We start from the raw sequence: 27,942 nt of genomic DNA on the forward strand, positions 1-27,942 counted from the left end.
AACCGGAAGTGTCTTGTGGATGAGAACCTTGTCATTTGGCCACGGTCGGTTCTGAGGAGAGGTAGAGCTTCGGCGAAGAAACACAGGAACAAGTCAGTTGACTAGAGAAACATTTGAAATAATTTAAACAATGAAACCGACCGAATAAGCCACTACACTTAACTAGTATTGAATTAGTTGTATATATTTAATTCATGACGTAATTTTGTTTTATACAGTCAAGGTTAGCGCTCTCCAGAGAGGGCTGTGTCATTGATCAGGCAGGACACGTCAGGAGAGAGAAGCTGTTTAGCCATAGCTACTGTATGAGCGAAAGGCATAGAAGGACCATATCGCTTGAGTCATAAACTTTCTTTTCATTATTTTATCAGACACATCGAGGTTGCAGGTTAACTACAGGACGGATCGAGTCATCGCTTGGATCAAGGGTAGCGACCAAAAGGTGAAAAAGGGATTTTATGATCGATGTTTGCAGCGTCGCTTTAGCCAGATTATTCAGAAGTTAGCTAGTTAGCATCTACGACTATCGACTTGATAATATCCGTTTCATATTTTGCCTAAAACAACCAGAAACTATATGTATAAAGAGATAGCTAACGCGTTAGCTAGCTACGTCATAAGTTTTATGTAATTAAAGGGTCGAGTCCAAATAGCACCCACACAGGGAATAGGCTTTGACAGCTGTCACGCAAGGTCGCTTGTCTGTCATGTTTTCGTTCTAAATTTACCTAGCTAGATACATTTTCCAAATACTCTTGAATAATACTATGGCAACTAGAACACTAATTACGCCTGTTGTCGACAAAATGCTAGCTATTAAGTTAGTTGGCCTTAGAAATGTTGGATCAACTGTCGACTGTCCGAAATAGCAGGCTAACGTTTACTAGCTAGGCAGGCTAGCTATCCGAGTTGCTAGCAAATTGGCTAGTTGCTAGCGCGTAGCATATTCTGACTGTGGCAACGTCACGAGCCTGTAGTTTAAATATGTTGCTAGCTAGCTAGCTAAACAGCTAGCATGCAAACGAAATAGTTAACTACAGGGAACTGATGTGGCAGAGAAACATGTCTCGTTAGTAAGGTTGTTATATTGACAGCTATTCTCGACAGACGTTAGCTGAGTATAGCTAGCTAACTGTTATTCGACTAGCAAGATGGTTAGCAGCAGAAAATGAGAAAGCTAGTGTGCTATCAATGTCCTGTCTGATTTCTCTATCAGCCTGATTCTCATTTACAAACATTGAAATAATAACGGGTGTATTTTGTTTTTTCCCCCTCTCTTTAGGACCTAAAGATCAAGGGATAGCAGATATTGTGTGTGGGAAAACAAATGGGGGATTACGGGTTTGGAGTCTTAGTGCAAAATAACACTGGCAACAAGTCTGCTTTCCCAGTTAGAATTCATCCACATCTGCAACCTCCACACCATCATCAGAATGCGTCTCAAAACCCTGGTGCTTTTATAAACAGTACCACAGCTGGTAATGGCAGTAACAATGGGTCACCTTGGCTGTTTTCAGCCACAGCTGCCCATGGCAGCATGCAAGATGAAATTCTTGGGTCAGAAAAGCCCAAAGCCCAGCAACAGGAAATGCAAGAAACGCAAGAAAAACAGCTACTATCCCCTGGCCACCCGGAGTCTGGAATCGTATCTGAGTTAGAGAAGGCGAGGTCAGAGGAAAACAAGGTGGAGGGCGGCCCCTCTGAGGGTAGCAATGGAAAAGAGAAGCTGCGCCTCGAGTCCCCAGTACTGACAGGCTTCGACTACCAAGAGACATCAGGTCTTGGGACTCCGTGCCAGTCCAGTACCTCCTCGTCCCTGACTGGCTTCAACAACTGGTCAGCTGCTATTTCCCAGACCCCCTCCACCATCATCAACGAGGATGTCAGCTTCTTTAACCCAGCTGCCTCTGCTAACAACGGGCCCCTCCTGTTCCAGAATTTCTCCCACCATGTCAGCCCAGGCTTCGGGGGAAACTTCTCTCCCCAGATTGGACCCATCTCCCAGCACCATCCCCCACACCCCCACTTTCAGCATCCCCACAACCAGCACCAACAGCACCGAAGGTCCCCGGCCAGCCCCCACCCTCCTCCCTTCCCCCATAGGAATGCTGCCTTTAGCCAGTTGCCGCATTTGTCCAATAACCTGAATAAGCCCCCGTCACCTTGGGGTAGCTACCAAAGCCCTTCTCCCTCCCCCTCCTCCACCTCCTGGAGCCCCGGTGGGGGCTATGGTGGCTGGGGAGGCTCCCAGGGGCGTGAGTACCGTCGGGGCCTCAACGGAGGCATGACTCCCCTGAACTCAATCTCCCCACTGAAGAAGACCTTCCCCAACAACCACGTGCCGTCACAGAAGTACTCCCGCACCAGCCCCGGCTTCAACCCCAAGTCCTGGATGGACGAGAGTGTGAGCAGGAGCGAGAACATCTTCCCCTTCCAGGTCAGTGAATAATTCCCACCGCTTTTATACCTCTTAATTCTGTAATCATACTTAGAGCCACTCAGCGAGATGTAATTGTATTTTATGTACCCAAAGGCCCTACTCTCCGTTATATGATGAATTTGTCACGATATTAATGTTAGTCCTATGTTTTAATTGCCAGAGGCCCCTTATGACTAACATGGCTCTGCCACTGCAGTGATGGGTGCCACGTATATGAGATGGAGAAGCTATGACATAGCCTAGAACGAATCAGATATTTTTCTTCATCCAGAGAACACGCGGTAGAGAAATGGATGGAGCATCAATTACCCATCTTCCCGTGAAATAGTGATTTTAAGATTACAGGGCTAATAATAACCCAAGACTACCGGTCTATGCCATCTTTATAATGCAGTCTCATTTTTAATGCAATTTGATAGCACACAATTAAGATGACTTAGATAACAGTCTTATGTGCAGAAAACACTGATAGGATTGATGGAAAGGGCATGGAGGTTATTTTATCGATCAAGCACAGGGGTGTCTGTGGGGTAAAGGTGGGTGCGGGGGTTGGGCTGGTATAAATATGTGCTGAAAGGCCTGATTGAAGGCTTTGAGGATCTCCTTCCCCCCCAGAAGTGCCGCATCAGCCATGACGCCATACCGACCATGTTACATATTTCTAACAGCCTAGCTACTACGTTACTATATCACACAGCAGTGCTGTGCCCTTGTTGGTTTAGAATCACCCTGTGTTGCTCAGGCTAGCTCGATTATGACACTCTGCCTTCTAAATGCATTGGGGGTAGAGGGCTAGATTGGTGGTTTTAGCTTCCTGATGCAGGCTGTAATACTTCAATTTGTCTTTTCCAGAGGCTGAATATTCTCACACGTCAGGTTAGGTTGGCCTGATCGGCAGTTCATGATGCAGAGCGTTGAATAGAGACTGTCAGAATTTAGTTGTGGTCTTAAAATCCATTGGAAATGAGGTTGAATCCTTTTGTGTGACTGGACCGAGGGATCTGTTTTGTATCAAAATGCAGTATAGTAGGCTAAGGTTAGCTGTTTGAAAGTGCTGTTGATTTATTCCATCTCTACTGTACAATCATGTTTAGTCACACTAGGCTAACTCTCATGGTTGTATTCTATTTTTAGTGTTTCCCCTAGGATTTTTTTCAGCAGTGGTGGCAATGTTGGTGGGGGTGAGTGCATTGCTACTAGTGTTAGTGGAATGACATGCTAGCTGTTCCCATAGACTATTGAGCCAACGACTATCCAATTAAATGCGCATCTCTGCAAAAAAAAACAATGGTAGCAATGTAGCAGCGGTCGCTCACCGCCACTAAATAAATTTAGGGGAAACACAGATTTTTGTAGTAAGGGCATTACTTCATAATAACTAGGTTCTGTTTCCTGTCTCTGTCCCTGACCAAGCAATGTTTTCAGCTTAAAGTGGACAGCGATTGTGAACACAAGCCCATTTCCATGGATCACATGCCTTTCTCTTGTGACTGCCAGGCATTTCCAAATGGCTCCACATAGTTTCCATTTTATCACAGAGGCAACATGTGGGTGATTGTGGAGTCCCTTTGGAGTCCCCCGTTTGTTCACTCCCTATTCATTCTTAACCACTCACCTGTTTCAAAATAATAGATTGCAGCAGCCTATAAGCTGTCACCAATTTCCTTTTTTAGCGTAGCCTTCAGCCATCAAGCTTACACCACATTTAGGCTACATTGCTCAAGTAACATTATGTAAAAATACCTTGATCCCATACTGTAACAGCACATTTTCATAGAAACCCTTGGTTATGTTAATCAACACTGGATGTCTGTTTGTAGTTAAAGGAGGCTTCAGTAATTTAGGTATATGCCTTAGGGACTTAAGTAGTTACATTGATACAAGTGATGTGATACCCATCTCTTAGTCAAAGCTTAATGGTGCTGTAAGTTTCCATAGGCCTCCTGTGTCTCAGCCTAGAATATCTCATGTTTGGTGTGAAGGCAGAGGCTCTCTGGTGGGGTAGGAGAGCACGGGTTCCATGCAAGCTGACACAGGTGAGGCGTTCATGATTAGGCTAACCAGCGGCTTAGGGAGAAAATAAGAGAAGGGAGATGCTGCTCCCACTCAGGGGAGACAAAAACGGGCAACAAAAGGTTTGTCAAGAGACAATGGTGCTAAAAACAAAAGGCCCCTCCTTTTTATTTAGATGTGACGTGCATCCTGTGATGGCCTTGGGCTGTGCTGCTGATCACAGATCAGTTCTGTACTGGGAGACCTAGACTACTGTAGGAAGGCTGTTTGTTTTGCTGGCTAGGCCACTGTACTCTCTGTTTGTTTCTGTATTAGAGCAGCTTTTGTCATTGGGTGCAGGTGCCCGTGACAAATTGTCATCTGTTGCCTAGGTCCAGTGTCATCTTTCAGGGATTAGTGACTGTTTAGTGACTCCCAGAGAGGGATGTCATGATAATATTATACAACGTGGACGAACACACATACAGACACACCAGTATCATCTCTCATGATATTCTTTCAAAGATTGTACATAGGAGACAGTTTGTGTGAAGGGCCCTGGTCCCTACTATACTGCGTTTGGGTATGGTACTAGAGCTGTGTTATTAGACCTCTCTGCACTGAGGCAAAGCAGGTCTTTCACTTTCTAAAACCCAAACTTCCTCTTAGCCCTGTGTAAGCTGCTCTACAGCCTTCCGTGACTGGGAGGAACAGGGCCTGCTGCCTGGTAACATGCCTTTTGGATTTGGGGCTGGGCAGGCACCCAAAGGGCCACATTAGCAATCTACGAGGGAAGTTGTTAGAGGTAGGTTATGGTGTTCTGGTTAGCTAGTTTAAATGAAGGACATATATTTGCTTGAATGTATAACAGCTCCAAATCAGAATTGAGGTTATCATATACATTTTTTTTTTTTCATTGAACCATGCAATATATATTGATGCCCTAATAGAATTATGGGGACATTGGGCTGTGCACAAGGACCTTACTGGATGGTGATTGCATTGTCCTTGTATACAAGGCTGAGCGTTTAGAATCTGGAATTAATTGAATATTTTCTCATTTTAAAGAGATTCATAAATCCTGACTGAATAGGTATGACTGAAATACCTGTAAGACATTAGTTTATAGTAGACCTTGCTGCTTTGTAAAAAAAACAATCTATAAGGCATTACGAACATTCAAATTAGTCTGATATCCATTGGGTCACAATGTGGCAGGATGTCTTGTTGTTCACATCACTGTTGTATCAGTTGACAGTGTACTAATGGGAATATGTTTTTGATCGTGTGGACTAGACTGTGTGACTGACTGCTGTTCTGAGGTCAGTTCCAGATAGAATCTTTTGTTCTACTGCTGTAGTAACGAGCATCATTCATTAATTGTCATTCAACACCTCGTTTATGGCCAGAACACACTTCCAGCTATTAACATTTTGAGGACATCAGACAATTATGGAATGATCCTATGGCGTTAAATGCGGCAAATGTCCCTGGAATAATGAAATAACCATCAGTGACTAGCGTATAACTGTGTTGTGTTCTATTCGCCCTTCTCCTACCCTTGAATGTCGTTTTGAAACAGGAAGCATCTTGTGTGTTGTAATGAGAGAGATAAAAGAAATGAGAGAGAGAGAAAAGAAATGTCAGAAGTGTCACAGGCATTTAACACCCCTTCTCTGATTAGGCTCTGTTGCTGTTCATTAATTACTTTATCACCAAAGTAGATCTGGGTCCCCCGTGGGACCCGTCTGCACCCCCTGCCTCCCTAACCAGGCTCTGAGGCTGGATTAATGGGCTTGAGGGTGTTTTAATGTGCAAGGCTTTGAAGTACTTTGACCAGCAACACAAAAATCAACAGTGTCAAAGCTGGGCCCCTTATACCTACCCCCCCCCCCCTCCATTCACTTTTTCATTAGTATAGCCGTGACATTGTAGATTAATGTTGTAGCAGAAACACCCTTAGCATGCCATACTTAATCATTCTGCTCAGGGTGTTTCATCAAGGCCTATTTTAGCAGTGTTCTTCACGTTGGATAGTTTGGCCCTAGCTTCAAGCTCCCAGACACAGGCTCTCTGCCTGGAGAAAGATATTATAATACAAATGGGTTACACCGGTTTGGTCTCCTTCACAGTTTCCTTTGTTACACCGGTTTGGTCTCTCCCTGACTGTTTCCCTTGATTCTTTTGTCTCTGTAAGGTGCAACTTTTTTTTCCTCATAGTTGGGGTCGGGGGAATTCTTTGATTACATTCCTGTATATGTGTAACTCTCCTATTATGTGGACTAAAGGCGTCGTCATGCTTCAGTTCGGCTGGCGCCTAGCCGAAGTTCGTTAGGCGAACTGAAAGTGTGTGCTGGCATACTCCCTTAAGACCTTTTGGGAAAAAAATGGCAATAGTACTGTTTGGTTATTTTGAGATGCCATTGCCAGTACACACTACCTCAAAATAGTCAGAATTAATCTAATCTGTCATTCATTTAAAGTTTTTGCAGAGGGGATCTTAGGATGTAAAACGACTTGTTTTCTAAGATGTTTGCTGCAGTATTTGTCAATGAGAAAATGTGCATGAATACGAGTCGTCTCTCGTTGAATGACAACAGACTTTATTGAATAATCCCTACAGTTGCCCAATTACAGACAAAGTGGTGTGGACTTTGGCTCCCGAACTTCTGCTGGCTTCGAGGAAAACATTTTGTTTGCCCAAACAGCCGAAAAAACAAACAAATGTCACAATGTCGCCATAATATATGCAAAAAAACTCTTCTGAAACTGTTTCGGCTGGGAAGCATGCAGACACCTAAAGCCTGACTTTTTATTTTATACATGTATTTATTTTTTCAAAGGTTATTGCTGAGCTTGGTAAGGAAGTGCCTTATCTGACCCGCGTACCTTTCTATCTGTGTACCTTGGAGATTAACCAAACTTCTGAGGCTGTGAGACACTGAGGGCCAGGCAGGTTCAGCTGGCCCATGCCATGTGTGCTCTTAAGGGCTGTTTGTGTGCGCCTAAGTACGAAGCCTGGGCCCTCTAAGCTTCCAGGGATGAGTGTTGCTGCCTGTTCGTCAGAGGGGAGGAGGTGCGTGAGAAAGGCGGGCAGAACAGATAGTTAATCGCTACGGTTGCCAATCCATTCAGATGCTTAACAACAACAACAACAACAGCAGCCATGCTTGTGCGTCGTCGTGGTGGCGGAAGGGTTTATCAGGATCTTGCACAATGTCACACCTTTATGGTATCTCGTAGTTCATGTCTCAGCATTGTAGAAAATAAACCATAGTCTACTGGAGCACCAGCCTGCTGGTAATAGTTTGGTTGTCCCTGTCAAGGGTGTGGTTGTTAATGTTATCACTTTATATGGTGGCCATGGAGCATTAAACGCCTGCTTCAATTCCCACCGCCTAGCATGATGTGTATTTTACCTGAAGGTGATAGGATGTCGCTTAAGTTTTATTCAAAGCATGGATTTTTCAGTGAACGGTTGAAATTCCTGAAATGGGGCCTGTGTAGAAATCATGGTATATGATTCCATAACATGTGAGACGTGACCATGTCCTGAACACCACATGAGCCTTCATACTACTGCTTCTCCTGTCATATGACAGCCAGATCTTGTCTGGCCTGGGTTGAAGGATACTGTGAATCATTTCCAGCTCTTGCGCAACAAGCCTCACATTATCATCAGGTAGGACTTGTCTTGTGTTATTCCTGGTATGCCATTCAGTAGAGGGGTTTAACCTGCTTGCTGCTCAAGTAATTCTTAGAAATGAGTCGCGACTACCATTGTCATGGGAAGTGTTGAGTGTCCATTGAAAACCTTCAAGTCAAGGACAGCAAGTGAGAGGCTGCCTTGTTTTAGTAGTAGGCCTCAATATTGTTTTTGTATACAAGTTGAACTGCTGGCTTAAGAACGTGTTTGGTTTATGTTATGAGCGCTCTCTTATCGCACTGCCACGTCGTGCCCGACTGACAAAGAATTGAACATTTCCAGTTTGGTCGCAGTGTCAGCCCTTTTTCATGGTCTTGTGTTTAAAGTTCATCTGTCATTGCTTGCCTGAGCTTCCTCTGCGTGCACAGTGAGTGTGTTTTTGAGCCGAAGACCTGCGTTCTGTACTGAATCATACTTGCAACGAAAATGTGTAGATACAGATTTACTTCTGAAAAGATAAAGCTATAAAATAATTATAACACTGCAGCAAAAAGTAACAGTCACGATTGCATTTACTTTATTCACATTATTCCGTATTCCATGCATGAAGTGTGTGTGTGTGTGTGTGGTGTGTGTGTGTGTGTGTGTGTGTGTGTGTGTGTGTGTGTGTGTGTGTGTGTGTGTGTGTGTGTGATGAAAGCCTAATGGAAATTTCATGGCGTCGGACTCCGAATATAGGCCAGCAAATGTAACATTTAACCAGCGGCGGCTCCATCCCTCTAAAGCAGAACTCTCATCTATCTTTTACATAGGAGCGCACCAGATCCTTTGATGGCTTCAACATGCACTCCCTGGAGAACTCTCTCATTGACATCATGAGGGCTGAGCAAGATACCCTGAAAGGTAAGATGACAATCGCACAACACCAGGATCGCATGTCCGGTCACAAAATTGCTGTTAACGGCCGTATCTTACAGCCTTTGTTCTCCCAAATCTGCTGCAAGGTCATCGAGGACAGCCATGTCAGAACTGCTGATTTAGACTTTTTATTTCAGTGGCCCTAGAGTAGACTAGGATGTAAGGTGTGGAGGCTTATATAGGCTATTCTACTGAGATTGAAAAATGGACTTATGATTGTGCAGTAGGGGTGTAATGGTACACATTCTTGTACGGGGACCTCGGTCCGGTAAATACATAATAATTATATAAATAAATAAAACCCCTAGGCCTATAAGCTATGCCGGGTTGTATGCCATTGCCACTTGAGTAAATCTGAGCTGAAAAAAAACTCATTGTAGGCTATTCCATTACAGCTACACCTGACCAGATTCACATAAATTTGAGTTATAGATCTTTCATTCCTGTTGAAAGTAACTGTGCTATTTCTGTGCTTCCTTTTCTGATATATTTCTTTTACTTTCGGTTTTGTACACCAGTTTAACAGCTGAATATACATTATTTTGGGTTATGGAAAATATATTTCACAGTGGTTTAGATGGTACAATGATTCTCTACAGAATGACTGTTTTGTCACAAACTGAAATTAGGCAACCTATTAATATTTTAGCAACCAGGAAATGCTGGTGCGATTTCTGCGTAGTGCGTCTTTTTAATACAACTAGAGCCAATGCGCACGTCAAAATTCTAGGCTAGGCTATTCTACAGAGGGTGCAAATTGAGGTCTATTTCTGATCTGGCACATCTGCGTGTCACTTTAAGCATTCAAATGTTTGTAAAATGGCTTTTGCAATATTAGGCTTTATTCGTTGAGTGAGAGCCACTGCAATTTGCTAGGTTATTTTTATCAAATGCGCTGTTGAAAATGTTGTTTTACTGGAATAAAAGTAGCCTAAGCTACCACAGTTTTTAAATAAATAAACCTACTCGGGGCTTATATTTTATTTTGATCAGGTTCACCATGAGCAATAGTTTTGGTAGTTTTACTTGAAACAACTAGTATGGTCATTTTTTTTTTAGATATACAGAGTAAAGTTGATACTTTCTTAACGAGTACAGCAGTTACTTGCTATAGGAAGAGGAGCTCACTCCGAGAAGCTCACATCGTCTGAAAACTTCACAACGGTCCAAAATATTATAAAAATGCAACCCCCCCCCCCCCCCCCCTCGAGCTGGTAGTGGGGGTGGTAGTTTCTCTCACAGCTCTGCTCAGGTGCCTACATACCCCGTACATAGCCATTGACACACAGATCCAGCTCAAAGAGGCTCATAGGCTCCATCAGCAGCAGATGCTAGTTTACAATGGAAAACGAATGTGTTTGCATCGATTCCTTCCTCTAATTAAACCGTTATGTTGCAATGCCACGGTCCCCACTAGACCTCTCAACTTTGCATTGCATAAGGTACGAAAGTCCCATTTTCAGGTGTGAAGTCAAATGGAACAGACATTCAGAGATAATCAAGTTTTCCTTCCCAACTCTTCCTTCTCGTTCATAGTTGCCTGTAATTCCCCATTTTGAGGTCGTTGCAGATGGATTTTGAGCAGCTGCCCAACTTAGGTCCATTAGAGCTGTGCGGCTGCACACGTACAATGCCGTGGCGCAGCAGATTGGTGTTAGCAGCAGCTACACTGACCTATAAACGCCAGCACCTCTGGAGCAGACCTCCACAGGAGCCTCTTTCCCTGGCCCAGCCATGCCTGGAAAGGAGCACTTGTGCTGGGTGTGCTGACAGGCCATCCCCGTGGTGCTAGTGGTGCAAGGCTTCCTCAGGATTAGTCAGGCAGATCCAGGATGTGGAGGGTGGAGACGTTGTGACGTGGAGGAAGGGACTCCGTCACTAATTAAACTGTCTGGATTTTGAATGAGTTTATAGTGATGTAAAGTGAGGTGTTTAGAGGTCATGTTTGGGGTTAGGTGCTGGTTGTGTGGGAGGTATTTTCATAGCTGCAGCTAGTGAAGGGTTTGTTGATTTCGCAGAGTTAAAAAAAAAAAAAAAAAAGATTTTATGGGACATGAAAATGCAATGCTTGCGACGGTCTCTATAGGTTGTCCGTCTTGTTTGTGACGCAAACATTGCAAACCGGAATGTTCCTGTTGTCAGTCAGTGAGGACGACCTAGCCTACTCTTTGGTTTGTTTGGGTAAGGACAGACTGGGTCACGACTGGTTAGAGGGAGTAGCTTAGGCATGGGTTTCTAATGTTTATCTCTTCCGTAGCATGTGTATTCATTTTTACACCTCCGTATTGAGCTGTTAAACCACAAAGTGAAAGTCAACAACTTTGTCACACACAGCAGCTCATCACTTCAGGCTCTCTGCCTCTCAGATGTTCTCCAATCTAGTTTGTGCCTCTGCTGATTATTGGAATGACGCCCCCAGTGCTGCGTGTCAGCTACAGAGGGCAAAGAAAAACATCATTATGATGCATCATTCGCCTTGTGAGCAGCAGCAGTTTCTTGCCACTGTCTCCAGGGCAATGTGTTTCTACATTAGAAAGATCCACACAGATGCAGGCCCTACTCCGGCTGTGTCCTGACCTTACTGGGTCGCTTTGGGTGAGCTCCAAGGGTACCAAAGCAACGCCCCGGCCCCCCTATCCCTAATTGAAAAGAATGATCTGACCGTCAAACGTGGACCTCTGTAGAACAGATTAAAAGGAAAGAGGGGGAAAAAAATGGACTGTAGAAGTGGCTTTGAATCGATTCCAGCATTGTCCTCTGCGACTAAAAAGAGCACTCTGTTCTCTGAGAAGTTACAAAATGGTGTGTTGGCTCTGTGTCACCATTGACTGCTGAGCCTGTCCACCAGCCTGTTCTCTCTTTGATTGAATAGGTGGAGGGAGGGGCTTAGAGAATTTGTGTGACGGAACGGAATTCACCAATCACGGCACTCATCTAGTCCACACAGGAGCCATGTATATAGAGAGTTGGTCGGACAAACAAACAAAGCAAAATATTGTTCCAATTCTAGACATTAAATATTCCCCATGTAATGCTTATGGGGCGTTGACATGGCTGCCATAGAATGTTGAAGTGTCATGTAAATGCAACAACGCTGAAACCTCAATGGCCCAACTCTCTTAATACATGGCTCTGGTCCACACCAGTCACAATGGGTTTGCTATTACGAGTTTTTCCTCTCATTATCCCCTTCACCAAGGCATCCCAGCATGGCACAGTTCAACACTCAAGTACATTTGGCAGGAGGTCATGGGAGGAACAGGGTGCGCGCAAATGGCTCAGTGTAAATTGTATGAGGTGCCAGCGAGCAGGCGGCTGGGCGATGGACTACGTGGGCTAATGTAACCACGACTCAGTTTGTGTATTACAGCGTATGCTTGTAACTGAATCTCTTAATGATTTATACTCTGTTTCTTCTCACTAGGTCGCCTAGGATTCACACATCCAGGGGGAGATAGTCCTTTGCCCGTAAATGATATGTAAATAGCACTAGTGATCTGATGGCTTAACCCATGCTAGCGAGCGAACGAACGGATGGATGGATGGAGGGTGGGTGAAACAAGCCATATGTTAACGTTGTCAGCAAGATTAGCAGCACCGTGTTTGTGCTTAGCGTGCTCTTGAGGCACCAGTGTGGGTTTGCTGCTCTGTGGACGATTTTTATGCCATTAGTTCTTTAATGATTGATGTGGATTTATTGAATAGTAATCTATTGTGGACAGATGCACGTAGAATTACTGGTGTTGTAGCATCTATCAACAGACTGTATGGATTGCAACCAGGTGTGCTGATTTTTCAGCACTGGTAATTACAACAAATCACAATTTCGCAGGTGTAAGTGTCATTTGAATTTCGGATGGGATGGGGACATTTTGCCCATAGACTTGCCTGTAACTTCCAAAAAAAGAGCGGGTGGAGCTCCTTGTTCCCCTACCGCTCCTCATTCTAGTATCTGTTCTAACACGTCTCCCCCAGAACTGAATGTATTATTTTTTTGCTCTAGATGTCAGATTAGTTGAATAGTGATAGGAAAGCTACGGTAGACTAATTTACCAAATCTACTGCAATCTTGGATCTTTTTGGTAATTAACAGATCATTTATTGTAACATAAGTAATTTTTACTAGAATAACTTTTAAAGAAATGTAGTTTTAAGCCTCCCGAGTGGTGCAGCGGTCTAAGGCACTGCAGTGCTTGAGGCGTCACAACAGATCCGGGTTCTATCCCGGGCTGTGCCGCAGCCACCCGGCCTGACCTGGAGAACCATAAGGCGGCACACAATTTGGTCCGGGTTAGAGGAGGGTTTGGCCGGCCGAGATGTCCTTGTCCTATCCCGCTCTAGCGACACCTGTTTTGGGCCAGGTGAATGCACGCTGACACGGTCGCCAGTTGGACGGTGTTTCCCCTGACGCATTGGTGCGGCTGGCTTCCGGGTTAAGTGAGCAGTGTGTCAAGAAGCGGTGCGGTTTGGCAGGATCTCGACCTTCGGCTCTCGACCTTCGCCTCTCGGCAGTCCGTATGGGAGTTGCAGCCATCAGACACGACTGTAACTACCAATTGAATATCACGAAAAAGGGGTAAAGTAGTACAACAACAAAAATGTCATAGTATTCATTTTTTATATTATACCATGTTGTCCACGGTCTTCCCTGTGTGGCTCAGTTGGTAGAGCATGGTGTTTGCAACGCCAGCATGGTGTGTGTGCAACGCCAGGGTTGTGGGTTCGATTCCCACGGGGGGCCAGTACAAAAAAAAAAGAAAATGCATGAAATGAAATGTATGCATTCACTACTGTAAGTCGCTGTGGATAAGAGCGTCTGCTAAATGACAAAAAATGTAAAAGATGTTTCTAGTAGATAGACCATATGGTTCAAGAGAGAATAGCCTAATCAATGAGAAAGCATCTAATCAACAATGACATTTTCTATTAACTCTGCAACTCTTCCAACTATTGACTTTTTTCACAACTGCCACAAGTTTGGAGCCAACACATTTACAACAAAGACATATTGACGTAGTAAAATAAAAATAAGGGTGTTAAACATTAGTAATGAAGGACATTTCATGCTGAATCCCTCATATTAAACAGCAGTGGAATTCACTAAGTTGATGGTTTATATTTAGGATAATGTTTTACAGCTTTGCTATTCTAATTCCTATTTTTAAATAATGTTCTAACACTACGAGACTCAGGGGGAGACTCCATGGTGGATCACTGGGCTCTCAGGTGCACGTCGGCTTATGCATATCAAAATACAGTTGAGGAAACAATGTTATATTTTGTTTAAATGAACATGTCACCATCTCTAGGCAATGGGTTTCATTCTCAAGTAAGGACACAAATGAGGAGCTTAGTTCTTTCATTGCATAGGCAAGATATTATTTTAGATATTTTACATGTGATAAGGGCCAGAGGCTATGCTATTTGCATTTAGCCAGACCTCTAATTTGCCTAGCTATGCAATGAAATAACTAAGCTCCCCATTTGTGTCCTTACTTGAGAATGAAACCTATTGCCTAAAGATGGTTCATTTAAAAAATAATAATAATAATAATATACAGCTTCTTCAACTGAATGTTGATATGCATAAGCCGACGTGCAACTGAGAGCCCAGTGACCCAACATGGAGTCTCCCCCTGAGTCTCATAGTGTTAGCCTATATTGCTCGGTCATATGGTCAGACACTGATCAAACTGTACAGATGGTGGTCCTGCATAGATACCATTCAGAGAGTACTAGTCTTAGAGAGGCAGTCACACCAGCTGGTAGTTACTCTGTGGAATGCACACACGTATCAGAGGGCGTCACACCAGCTCAGTTGGTAGAGCATGGCGGTTGCAACGCCAGGGTTGTGGGTTCGATTCCCATGGGGGGCCCGTATTTAAAAATGTAATAAAATGTATGCACCCTACTGTAAGTCGCTCTGGATAAGAGCGTCTGCTAAATGACTCAAATGTAAAAAATGTGTAAAACCACCCTCCACTGACTTCCTGAAGAGCTGCTCGCCATCTGATCCATGGAAGGGAGTGGGTGCGGGATCCTCATGACACAAGGGCGTCCTCTGGCTCTGTCTGCCATGTACTGCTGGGCACTGAGGAGGCAATACAGCACTAATCACGTGTAGGATTTGACTGCAAAGGAGAAGGGCATGTGTTGTGACTGAAAGAATGAGCATTTCAATGAAACTGTTGATGTTCTATGCATCCCTATGTTCACCTGTCTTGTTTTTACATGCAGCAAGGAATTATGGGAGGAGACGAGGTAAATTAATTATTTTGGGTTATTCAAGTGGATAATGTTAGTTTGCTTTTACATTCAAAACTTGCATAGAAAGACCCTGTCTTTTGCATCCATGTCCAGTGTTTATGAAGGGGGACAGTATGTGTTTGCATGTAGATGTTGTGCTTCATTGTTGGTCTGTGGTGTTGTGGTTGTCAGCATTACATTTGTTTGTGTACAGAGCGAGACTCACAGATACACATGTCAAGCAGTGACCACTAGCCGGCCCCCGCCCAGTAGCGTGCCCTGTACTTTAGTCACTGTCTCTAGACGGCTACCACCCAGTTACTCTACCATGCACCTTAGAGGCTGCTGCCTTATGGAACACTGGCCACTTAAATAATGTTTACATATTGTTTTACCCACTTCATATGTGTATACTGTATTCTAGTCAAGGCCTATCCTATTTAACTGTTGCGGCACGTGTACTATTATTCAGGTATACTACATATTCTATCCATATAGTGTCCATATTGTCTATACATCCCATCACATATACAGTACCAGTCAAGTTTGGACAAACCTACTCATTCAAGGGTTTTACGTTGTAGAATAATAGTGAAGACATCCAAACTGTGAACGAACACCTATGGAATCATGTAGTAACCAAAAAAGTGTTCAAAGTAGCCACCCTTTGCCTTGACACCTTGCACACTCTTGGCATTCTCTCAACCAGCTTCACCTGGAATGCTTTTCCAACAGTCTTGAATGATTTCCCACATATGTTGAGCACTTGTTGGCTGCTTTTCCCTCACTCTGTGGTCTAACTCATCCCAAACCATTTGAATTGGGTTGAGATCAGGTGATTGTGGAGGCCAGGTCATCTGATGCAGCACTCCATCACTCTCCTTGGTCAAATAGCCCTTACACAGCCTGGAAGTGTGTTGGGTCATTGTCCTGTTGAAAAACAGATGATTGTCCCACTAAGCGCAAACCAGATGGGATGGCGTATCTCTGCAGAATGCTGTGGTAGCCATGCTGGTTAAGTGTCCCTTGAATTCTAAATAAATCACTGACAGTGTCACCAGCAAAGCACCATCACACCACCTCCTCCATGCTTCACGGTGGGAACCACACATGCGGAGATCATCCGTTCACCTACTCTGCGTCTCACAAAGACACGGTTGGAACCACCAAAAATCTCAAATTTGGACCGGTCTAATGTCCATTGCTTGTGTTTCTTGGCTCAAGCAAGTCTCTTCTTCTTATTGGTGTCATTTAGTAGTGGTTTCTTTGCAGAAATTTGACCAGGAAGGCCTGATTCACACATTCTCCTCTGAAACAGTTGAGACGTGTCTTTTACTTGAACTCTGTGAAGCACTTATTTAGGCTGCATTTCTGAGGCTGGTAATTCTAATGAACGTGTCCTCTGCGGAAGAAGCAACTCTGGATCTTCCTTTCCTGTGGCGGTCCTCATGAGAGCCAGTTTCATCATAGCGCTTGATGGTTTTTTGCAACTGCACTTGAATAAACTTTCAAAGTTCTTGAAATGTTCAGTGTTGACTGACCTTCATGTCTCAAAGTAATGATGGACTGTTGTTTCTCTTTGCTTATTTGAGCTGTTCTTGCCATATGTACTTTTACCCTATTTGGTAAAAGTCCATCTTCTGTATACCACCTTTACCTTGTCACAACACAACTGATGGACTCAAACGCATGAAGGAATTTAACTTTTAACAAGGCACAACTGTTAATTGAAATGCATTCCAGGTGACTACCTCACGAAGCCGGTTGAGAGAATGCCAAGAGTATGCATTTTTGGTTACTACATGATTCCATATGTTATTTCATAGTTTTGATGTGTTCACTATTCTACAATGTAGAAAATATACTGCTCAAAAAAATAAAGGGAACACTTAAACAACACAATGTAACTCCAAGTCAATCACATTTCTGTGAAATCAAACTGTCGACTTAGGAAGCAACACTGATTGACAATAAATTTCACATGCTGATGTGCAAATGGAATAGACAATAGGTGGAAATTATAGGCAATTAGCAAGACACCCCCAATAAAGGAGTGGTTCTGCAGGTGGTAACCACAGACCACTTCTCAGTTCCTATGCTTCCTGGCTGATGTTTTGGTCACTTTTGAATGCTGGCGGTGCTTTCACTCTAGTGGTAGCATGAGACGGAGTCTACAACCCACACAAGTGGCTCAGGTAGTGCAGCTCATCCAGGATGGCACATCAATGCGAGCTGTGGCAAGAAGGTTTGCTGTGTCTGTCAGCGTAGTGTCCAGAGCATGGAGGCACTACCTGGAGACAGGCCAGTACATCAGGAGACGTGGAGGAGGCCGTAGGAGGGCAACAACCCAGCAGCAGGACCGCTACCTCCGCCTTTGTGCAAGGAGGAGCATTGCCAGAGCCCTGCAAAATGACTTCCAGCAGGCCACAAATGTGCATGTGTCTGCTCAAACGGTCAGAAGCAGACTCCATGAGGGTGTATGAGGGCCCGATGTCCACAGGTGGGGGTTGTGCTTACAGCCCAACACCGTGCAGGACATTTGGCATTTGCCAGAGAACACCAAGATTGGCAAATTCGCCACTGGTGCCCTGTGCTCTTCACAGATGAAAGCAGGTTCACACTGAGCACATGTGACAGACGTGACAGTCTGGAGACGCCGTGGAGAATGTTCTGCTGCCTGAAACATCCTCCAGCATGACTGGTTTGGCGGTGGGTCAGTCATGGTGTGGGGTGGCATTTCTTTGGGGGGCCGCACAGCCCTCCATGTGCTCGCAAGAGGTAGCCTGACTGCCATTAGGTACCCTTGTGAGACCATATGCTGGTGCGGTTGGCCCTGGGTTCCTCCTAATGCAAGACAATGCTAGACCTCATGTGGCTGGAGTGTGTCAGCAGTTCCTGCAAGAGGAAGGCATTGATGCTATGGACTGGCCCGCCCGTTCCCCAGACCTGAATCCAATTGAGCACATCTGGGACATCATGTCTCGCTCCATCCACCAACGTCACATTGCACCACAGACTGTCCAGGAGTTGGCGGATGCTTTAGTCCAGGTCTGGGAGGAGATCCCTCAGGAGACCATCCGCCACCTCATCAGGAGCATGCCCAGGCGTTGTAGGGAGGTCATACAGGCACGTGGAGGCCACACACACTACTGAGCCTCATTTCGACTTGTTTTAAGGACATTACATCAAAGTTGGATCAGCCTGTAGTGTGGTTTTCCACTTTAATTTTGAGTGTGACTCCAAATCCAGACCTCCATGGGTTGATAAATTGGATTTCCATTGATTATTTTTGTGTGATTTTGATGTCGGCACATTCAACTATGTAAAGAAAAAAGTATTTAATAAGATTATTTCATTCATTCAGATCTAGGATGTGTTATTTTAGTGTTCCCTTTATTTTTTTGAGCAGTGTAGTTAAAATAAAGAAACCCTTGAATGAGTAGGTGTGTCCAAACTTTGTATTTTTATGTTACATTATTTTACTTTTAGTTTTGTGTGAATTGTTAGATACTACTTCACTGTCAGCGCTAGGAACACAAGCATTTCGCTACACCCGCAATAACATCTGCTAAATATGTGTATGTGACCAATAAAATTTGATTAGATTTTGACACAATACACACAGTGTACAGACTCAGGGCTAACTCTCTCCCATAAAGCTGCTCAGCTCTGGTTTCCGTCACTTGGTTAGGAATAAGGCTGGGGGAATAAGGCTGGGGTGGCTCCAGGACACCAGGCCGGAACGGTTATTTTAGGCCTGCCCGGCCTCTGCTGCTGCCATGGGCTTGGCTGCAGGCGCTCATGTGGGTGGGTGTGTGGACTGTGTGTTTTTGAGCTGAAACGGGGGGTGGCTGGTGTAGTTCTGTGCTGGGGGACGGATGCGGAGAGCGGGAGGGGAGATTGATTAGTATACCTGGCTCAGTCCCTCTTAATGCAGCTCAGCAGGGCCTTACTGTAGCATTGTTTCTGGCACTCAAAGATTCATGTCAGATGAACTACTGGAAAATGGGCACGTTGTTGTAGCTAAAGTTGCTAGACCATACCTAACCATGCAATGATACCCCCCACCCCCCCAACTCAACTCATGTTGATGATACACCTAGGAAATAAACCCAATGAGTATTGATCTTTTTGTTGTTGTATCAGTTGTGTTTAGTCATGCTATCCTCTGTTATTGGCTGACTGCGTTGTCTGGGATCCTCTCCTCAGTCCATTCTTCCCTGTTCCCCATGGAGGATGGTTTCCCTGACGACGAGCGCGGCGAGCAGAGCCTGCCTGGCCTAGGCTCGCCCCACTGCTTCCCCCACCAGAACGGGGAGCGAGTGGAGCGCTACTCACGCAAGGTCTTCGTTGGCGGTCTCCCCCCTGATATCGATGAAGGTAACCTTTTTTTAAATTTTTTATTCTTCTTCTTTTTTTAAAAATATAAAAACAGCTTCACTGAACACCACTGCTGACGACGTTTACGTAGGTGGAGGCAATGAACTGTGAACACAAGGATGATAGTGGACTGGACACCTGGTTGATGGGGTGGAGGTCTAGAATGTGCATGTCTTCATGGGGCTGTAGTCTAGGGTTACATGACGGCTGTTGAAGATGTCTCCCTCTGTGACCAATTTCTGCCGTAAGAGCGGCGCTGCATGGTGAAAAGCCTCTTGTCATTTTTCTCACTGCATATCACAACATCTCGTGTTACTTGGTTCAGTTTCTGCCTGGTTCTTATTGCTTTCTGAGGGTTTGGCTCTTAAGTAGGCATAGTTGTAGTACATTGTGTTTTTTTTTTTTTTTAGAGTAAGGAGTGGAGGACATCTCGTGTCAGATTGGTGTTGCTGGCAGGGGACTAGAGAACAGCTGAGGCCCTGCTTGTTTTCTTGATGCTACCATCTGCTCTGCTTTATTCTCCTTGTTTACCGTTACAATCTACAGCCAACGTAACAGGGACTCACATATCCCTGTAGTCTACCCCGCTAAGAACAGGCATCTGATGTTGCACACGGTATAACCACTGTGAAGCAATAGTTGAATGTTCTTTTTTTCTTTTTCGCCTTTTAGATGAGATAACGGCTAGTTTCCGTCGCTTTGGACACCTCTTTGTGGACTGGCCTCACAAGGCAGAGAGCAAATCTTACTTTCCCCCGAAAGGTGAGTCGCGTTTTAAGTCGACCTACTGCTACTGCCCTTATCGTCAGCCACATACAGCATTGCCATCAAAATGTACAATCAGAATTGACTATTGAGGCCTAAATAGTCTGAAATATTAAAACAAACTCATGAGCAGAGCGGTCTTACCGTTGACAGTCATTTCCAGCAAGCAGACAGAGAATGAAACGCTAGGGGTAAGTCCTCTAGTAATCTCTGTGACATTGTTCCGTGTAGGTGATCTTGTCCTCTGTTTGCTCTGTAGGTTATGCCTTCCTGCTGTTCCAGGATGAGAGCTCTGTGCAGGCCCTGATCGAGGCCTGTATTGAAGAGGACGGGAAGCTCTACCTGTGTGTGTCCAGCCCCACCATCAAAGACAAGCCGGTGAGCGGATTGCCCCATCACCCATCTGCTATTATCTTCTCTCCCCTTCTCTCATACTATTGTGAAAGGTATCAAGATGCAGCACCACAGCAGCGTTTTACTGCTTCATTTATTATTTAGTGAGCCCATTCGATTAGTGGCTGACCAAGGGAATAACCAAGCAGCCACTTTTCTTTGTAGAATTGGCTTTCCATCATTACAAGCGTAACATGGTAGACATGACAGACGTTAAGACGTAACATGTTGTGATACGGACGTCTCCCTGTGTATGTGTTTAACAGGTCCAGATCCGCCCCTGGAACCTGAACGACAGTGACTTTGTGATGGACGGCTCCCAGCCTCTGGACCCCAGGAAGACCATATTTGTGGGTGGTGTGCCACGCCCTCTCCGTGCAGGTAACCTATTGACCCTAGTCCACACTCCCATTGGCACTTTAGTCCTGGGTTCTGTGTTCCAAATGGCACCATATAGTGCACTACTTTTGACTAGGGGGCCCATAGGGAATTTGGGATGCAGCCCTAGCTCCTCTATGGTATATTAAAACCGGTTAGATGAGCGTTGCCTTTCATTACATTTTACATTTAGCCTTCCCTGTAGCTCAGTTGGTAGAGCATGGTGTTTGCAACGCCAGGGTTGTGGGTTCGATTCCCACGGGGGGCCAGCACAGAAAAAAATGTATGAAATGTATGCATTCACTACTGTAAGTCGCTCTGGATAAGAGCGTCTGCTAAATGACTAAAATGTAAAATGTAAAAATGTACATTTTAGTCATTTAGCAGACGCTCTTATCCAGAGTGACTTACAGTAGTGAATGCATATATTTCTTTCCGTACTGGCCCCCGTGGGAATCGAACCCACAACCCTGGCGTCGCAAACACCATGCAAACACCATGCTCTACCAGCTGAGCCACACGGGACATTTCATCACATCAGCATGTGTGTAATGGGGGGAGAAGGAAGGACTTTAGTACAGCTATTTGGAATATTATGGCCAAGTTCGGAATGTCACATTAAATCTATGAGGCTAGATCCTGGAACTGTGCTGCATTTGAACCCATCTGTAACCTGTGTTTCCCTCTTTTCACAGTGGAGCTAGCAATGATCATGGACAGGCTGTATGGAGGGGTGTGCTACGCCGGTATCGACACAGACCCCGAGCTCAAGTACCCCAAGGGAGCAGGGCGGGTCGCCTTCTCTAATCAGCAGAGCTACATTGCTGCTATCAGCGCTCGTTTTGTCCAACTGCAGCATGGAGAAATCGATAAACGGGTTAGTGAAGACTTTTTATGTTTTTTCTCTCTTTCTCTCACAGGAAAATGCAGCATTACACACACAAATATGCAGACGGACAGAAATGTTGTACAAAACAGATAATGTCTCCTGTCTTGTAAAAGGACAAATTGTTCTTTATTGTTCTGGTTTTAAAAGATTAAAGCAAAATATTTTGTCATTTTGACTGGGGCATACGAGGACAGAAAACAAATGCCTTGTACCTTTAACCAGCTGCCACCTGCAGAAGAATTTGGCTATTTCACTCGGTCAAACTGGAATAATTGTTCACAAATTAGTATGTGCCAATCAAACATGTCTCTACTTTTGTAGTGACTTGAGAATTTTTGTAGATAAAATGTTTTTGTGAAAATGATGACGTGCGTAATTGTCAGTACAATTATGTGTTGTGTGTTGAATCTTTGAAGATGCACTATATATCTATATACAAAAATATGTGGACACCCTTCAAATTAGTGGATTCGGCTATTTCAGCCACAGCCATTGCTGACAGGTGTATAAAATCGAGCACACAGCCATGCAATCTCCATAGACAAACATTATCAGTAGAATGGCAAGTACTGAAGACCTCAGTGACTTTCAACTTTGGACTCTGGAGCAGTGGAAATGCGTTCTCTGGAGTGATGAATCACGCTTCACCATCTGGCAGTCCCAACGGACGAATCTGGATTTGGCGGATGCCAGGAGAACGCTACCAGCTCGTATGCATTGTGCCAACTGTAATGTTTGGTGGAGGAGGAATAATTGTCTGGGGCTGTTTTCATGGTTCGGCCTAGGCCCCTTAGTTCCAGTGAAGGGAATCGTAACGCAACTGCATACAATTACATTCTAGTCGATTCTGTGCTTCCAACTTTGTGGCAACAGTTTGGGGAGGTCCATACAGAAATGGGTTGTTGAGATCGTTGTGGATGAGTTGGAACGCCGACTGAGAGCCAGGCCTAATCGCCCAACATCAGTGCCTGACCTCACTAATGGGTGATGTAGTGTTCATTAATGTAAATGAATCCTAGCTTTATTCTCTAGTGGGTGTCTGACAGATGGTTCTCTCTACAGGTGGAAGTGAAGCCATACGTCCTGGACGACCAGTTGTGTGATGAGTGTCAGGGAACCCGGTGTGGGGGCAAGTTTGCCCCCTTCTTCTGCGCCAACGTCACCTGTCTTCAGTATTACTGTGAATACTGCTGGGCGGCCATTCACTCACGCGCCGGCCGGGAGTTCCACAAGCCACTGGTAAAGGAAGGAGGGGACCGGCCTAGGCACATCTCCTTCCGCTGGAACTGACTGACACACAGAGAAAGATGCAGAGGGGGGAGTAGGAGTCGCAAATCATTGTACAAATAAATGCACTTTTCAGTTGCTGGTTACTTTTTAGCTCTAATTTGAATTTTTTTTAAAATTTTAAATTCATATTTATTTTAAAGATGAGAGACTGGAATTATATCCAGATATGTCAAGGAAGGAAAAGAAAATGTTTAAATCCCATTCTTTACTTTCTCCAGTTGATTTTATATTTTATTAGTGCATATAGACATTTGGGGGAAAAAATGGGCTTTCAATTGTCACTCTGATATCCAATTTGGCGTGTCATTGACCATGAATTTCAAAGCAGTATGTTCAGTTGTAATTCAGAGCAAATGTGAATATAAAAGGTGTCGCTAAAGAAGAGTGCACTTATTTATTTACTTTAGAGTGCAGATGATTCAGTATAAAATCCCAGTAGTTTAACCAAAGCTTAATCTCAATTGGTTTGAAAAAGAAACGACTACAGATCAAATGTTTGAAATAATGTTTTAAGACCATGCTAATATTTGATGTTACTTGACAAGATCGATTTCACAACAGGCGTTTGAGTTTGATCTCCATTTTGACATGCAAAAACTAATACCTCAAGCTTAGCTGCTAATGTGCCGAATAAGTTAAAGAAAAGAAGCTGGTCTCCACCTTTCCCTTAGGACCACAATCAAAGGGAAACGGCGTCAGCGAAAAGGCACACTTTTCTAGACACTGCTTTGTCACTTCCTTATTTTTGTAATCCAACCAGGGTTGTAGTAAGAATGAACAGAGCATCTTATTGAGGAATGTATGGCGTTGGAGGTCCCAGAGGCCCTGAGTGCTGGCCGGTGTCGGGATGATAATAAGTGAACCCCCCCTCTCTGTGTCTGTGGTCTTGCTAGCTCGGAGAGGAGGAGGGGCTAGGGTCTAGTTCTCATCAGGGCTTCATGTGAGCAGAAAGCCCTGTTTTTTTTGTTTTTTTTTCATTTATTATTATTAATGCAGGTGTGCAAATCTCCCAAGCCTTTATCCACAATCTTATTTTGTTTTTAACCCCCCTTAAAAAAAAAAGAGAGAAATTAATTAGAAAAGTTGGGGGTTGTCATCAACACACACTTACGCCTAGAGGAGTTGATATAGCTAGAACAGCAGACCTCTTTTCCTGTGCCAGCCGAGCTAACTCAGCCAGTGTTTTAAGCATAAATGAAGATACTCCATGTAATGTGCTCTATTATGTGCGTCCCACATGCAGTTCATTCACTCAAGACTGCAATAAGGAGTTTATTCCTAGACACTTTAGGGAAGCAAAGACGGCTGTGCAGTAGTGAGTAATACTAGCTCATTTCTTTTTTTTTTTCTTTTAAGAGTTTTCATTCTCGTTTTTATATCATTTCTACCCTTTCCTTACGAAGACCAGATGGACACCAGTAAACCAAAGATTGGCCTTGAATAGCAAACAGTGCAGTCAAAATCCAGGAAAACATTAGTGAAAACAACTGGATTTATTGAGCTTACAAGCACCCAGGCCTTTTCACCAGTCAATCCGCTCATTTCCAAAGGTCAAAATGGAGAAGCTTCTTGCTAGGCAGTTGTGTAACTTGGATAGATCTGCAAAAGGTTTGGAAATGTAACACAAAAAGCTAAACAAACACTCAGTTGGTCTGGTTAATATAGTCATACAGTATCTGAATCTACTAGCGTTAAATATGTCAGGGAGTAAGTGCTGAAATATAACTTAATACACTAGTGAAATACGTATCCTTGTGTTGGCTTGATGGTGTGCTAATGCACCAGTTCTGCACCATGAATTTAGCTTGGGTGTGGTGGGTGAACATTTTAGAATTTAAAAACCCTTTTTGAAGAATTTGCTGTTAATGAGAAAAAGATTATTTTATACATGGCCTGCTGAATTTTGGTACAGTGTTTTCTAGCTAAATTATTTTGTCATGCACATATAAACATTTTATTATGCACTACTTTTCTAAACATTTTTTTCAACAGTCATTTTAGGCACATTTTTTCACAAATGGGAAAACTCCTTTTTGCAATACCTCAATTTTTCACATTGTGAAAGGTAGCTTTTGTACTTTTGTTACTGAGAGATCTGCATATATGGAAATTTTAATTTAAAGAAAAAAGTTGAGTGATTTCAATATATTATTTTCAATTATGCTTTTTATACATTTCAGTGCTGAGGAATCTTTACAACTAAGTGCACACTTGTGTTGATGCGACTTCAAAACTGCAGAGGAATGATGAAAAGTGTATTGCTTAAGGTATTAGATCTCATACACTAAATGTTTCACAAAAATCTGATCTTAACAGCATGGTGAGAAAAAGTTGTCATTTTAAAATGTAATGTTTAAAAAAAATGGCTATCCTAGTTGGAAAACGATAACTTCTATTATTTTGGTTTCCTCTCTCCATAGCTGGAATGTAACAATTTTATAAGGAGAATGCAAATGATGGTTCATAATTAGGCTGAATCTCGTATCACAAGAATGGATGTTTGGTGTTTAGATATTTTAACATTTGAAAATGTATATTCCTGAACTTGCCAACTAGCTCCTATTATAATCCTTAGCATGCATGATAAAAAAAAAAAAAAAAGATAAGTACATGAATTAGCTATTGAAATTAATTGTTGTAGTGCACCAGATGTTTCACAACTTTTAATTTGTTAAGGACACCCCCACACCTCACTCCCCTCCCATGTGTTCATCTCTTTGCCTTCCCCATACTCAGACCTCTGCAGGATGCACAGAAAAATATACAAGAAAATAACAAAAAAACTAACTCTAAAATATATTTTAGCAGTGCAAGACTTGAGCATCTTTTAGGACCCTGTTGAAAAGACTTGATAACTCATCTCCACTGTCTGTTGAGGCAAATCAACCTAGTTGGAGGAAGGGGAACATTAAGACTTGAATGTGGTAAATGTTGCAAGTTAACTTCGAGTTGTTATGTGCAATACTTTTTTTGAACTTTTTTCCAGATAAAGACTTTGCAATGTAATTCTTTAATGCCGTTTTTAATTGCAGACATTTAAAGAAGATGTTAATATGTTTTTCACAGTCATTTTCTACTGTTATTGTAATCCTTTTCATGCTGGTGTTTGTAAAAAAGAAAAGAAAAAGAAATCAAACTATTTGTACTAATATAAATAATTGAAGTTATTTTTTAAAACATTAAAGGTTTTGTGCTCATTTGCTTAATTTGTTTATTTCAAGCTACTGTGATTGATTGCATTGTAATTATTAGGTCAATAATGTATTTAGCTGTTTATTGGTATATTTTTAATTGGAATGTATAATTTTTTATAATTTTGATCAGATTTTTGTTATATTTTTGAGGTGAAGCTTTTAATATGTTAGTGTCTAGTTTTTACTAATTGCTATATTGTGCTCCACAATATATGGTTCACATTTTCTGAAGGAAATAAATATTTAAATATTGGTCTGTTAATGATGTTACTTAATGGCAAAATGTCAATAGTTTTTAACTGTGTATGGGAAGGTTGTATTTATTAATATTTTTTTTTTTACTTAAGATATCACCTTAATTTTTATTGTCATTTCACTTTATAAGTTACTATTTTTGTATTTTCCTTTCAAATTAAGTTATGTAATACAAATTGTCCATATTTCTAGGAGTTGGTCTGTAGAAGTGCTAGTGAAATGAAAAAGAGAAATCTGTTATTTAATTGTTTGCAGCCAACTATTTATAACAGTATGCATAACTTTTAAATATTTGTAATGTGAAATGTTGAATGAATAAAACTTAACTGTGACAATAAGGCCCACTGTGTTTTTATTTATGTGTGGACAGTTAAAAGTGTATTGCGTTTTCTGTAGATGTTCGTTGGTTGCTGCTTTCATAAAGCTAGGCAGCAGCCATTGCTGGGCCCTGGCTGATAAAACCTCTGAATCAATTCAGATATCTTTACTACATACAAGAAAATAAGGTCGCAATGAGTTATGTACGTTATGCTGTGTGAGCGAGAGAGGGTGTTAAAATGGCGACCACCAGCAGCTTTCGCAAATGTCGGTATCAGATTAACCATTAATATTTTATGAGCAGTTATTTTGCAACCATTATTTCCTTTTCCAGTCTAAGAAATCAGTGTGTTTGTATGCCAGTCGTTACTGGATCCTTTCAAAGAAGGTCACTATAATGCTACTCGTTCCATGGAGGGCCGGGTGTCTGCAGGTTTTTGTTCCTCCCAAGGACTCGATTGATGAATTAAGGTCATTGATTAGTAAGGAACTCCCCTTACCTGGTTGTCTAGGTCATAATTGAAAGGAAAAAACTAAAACCAGCACACAAGGCCCTCCATGGAATGAGTTTGACACCCCTGCTTTATACAAACTGTAGCTGATGAAGCCAGTCATTCAAAATAGATGTATCATCACACATGCCAGGGTATTGATAATCCTGCAGAAATGTCCTTGGATAAAGAATGTGATTAATGTCAGTCTACAAACATACTGTAAGTGATCATATCAGACTCAGCAGCTCCACCTGCCTGCTGACTGGTACATTACCAATATAAAGCACCACTCAGAATTCACTCTAATGTACTGTAGTCTTCTAATAATGTGTCAAACCTGAAAG

At 43.0% G+C, this 27,942-nt stretch overlaps 1 protein-coding gene across 4 annotated transcripts; it reads left to right on the forward strand.

Moving 5' to 3' along the window:
- Positions 1-27,124, forward strand: cpeb4b (cytoplasmic polyadenylation element binding protein 4b). 4 transcript variants are annotated; one of them, XM_014136720.3, is made up of 11 exons: positions 1-92; positions 372-442; positions 1,283-2,437; positions 8,891-8,981; positions 15,234-15,257; positions 19,452-19,622; positions 20,295-20,384; positions 20,647-20,765; positions 21,047-21,161; positions 21,854-22,035; positions 23,110-27,124. In XM_014136720.3, the coding sequence occupies exons 3-11, from the start codon at positions 1,328-1,330 to the stop codon at positions 23,335-23,337; spliced, it is 2,130 nt and encodes a 709-aa protein (XP_013992195.1). In that variant the 5' UTR covers positions 1-92; positions 372-442; positions 1,283-1,327; the 3' UTR covers positions 23,338-27,124. The 4 variants fall into 4 exon arrangements, with proteins under 4 accessions (XP_013992195.1, XP_013992196.1, XP_013992198.1 ...); XM_014136721.3 differs by having other exon boundaries at positions 24-442; XM_082960226.1 differs by lacking the exon at positions 372-442 and having other exon boundaries at positions 44-92.
- Positions 27,125-27,942: the final 818 nt, after the last annotated feature.

This window comes from Salmo salar, chromosome 13, assembly GCF_965601325.2.
Source record: "Salmo salar chromosome 13, fSalSal1, whole genome shotgun sequence".
NCBI classification, from domain to species: Eukaryota; Metazoa; Chordata; class Actinopteri; order Salmoniformes; family Salmonidae; genus Salmo; species Salmo salar.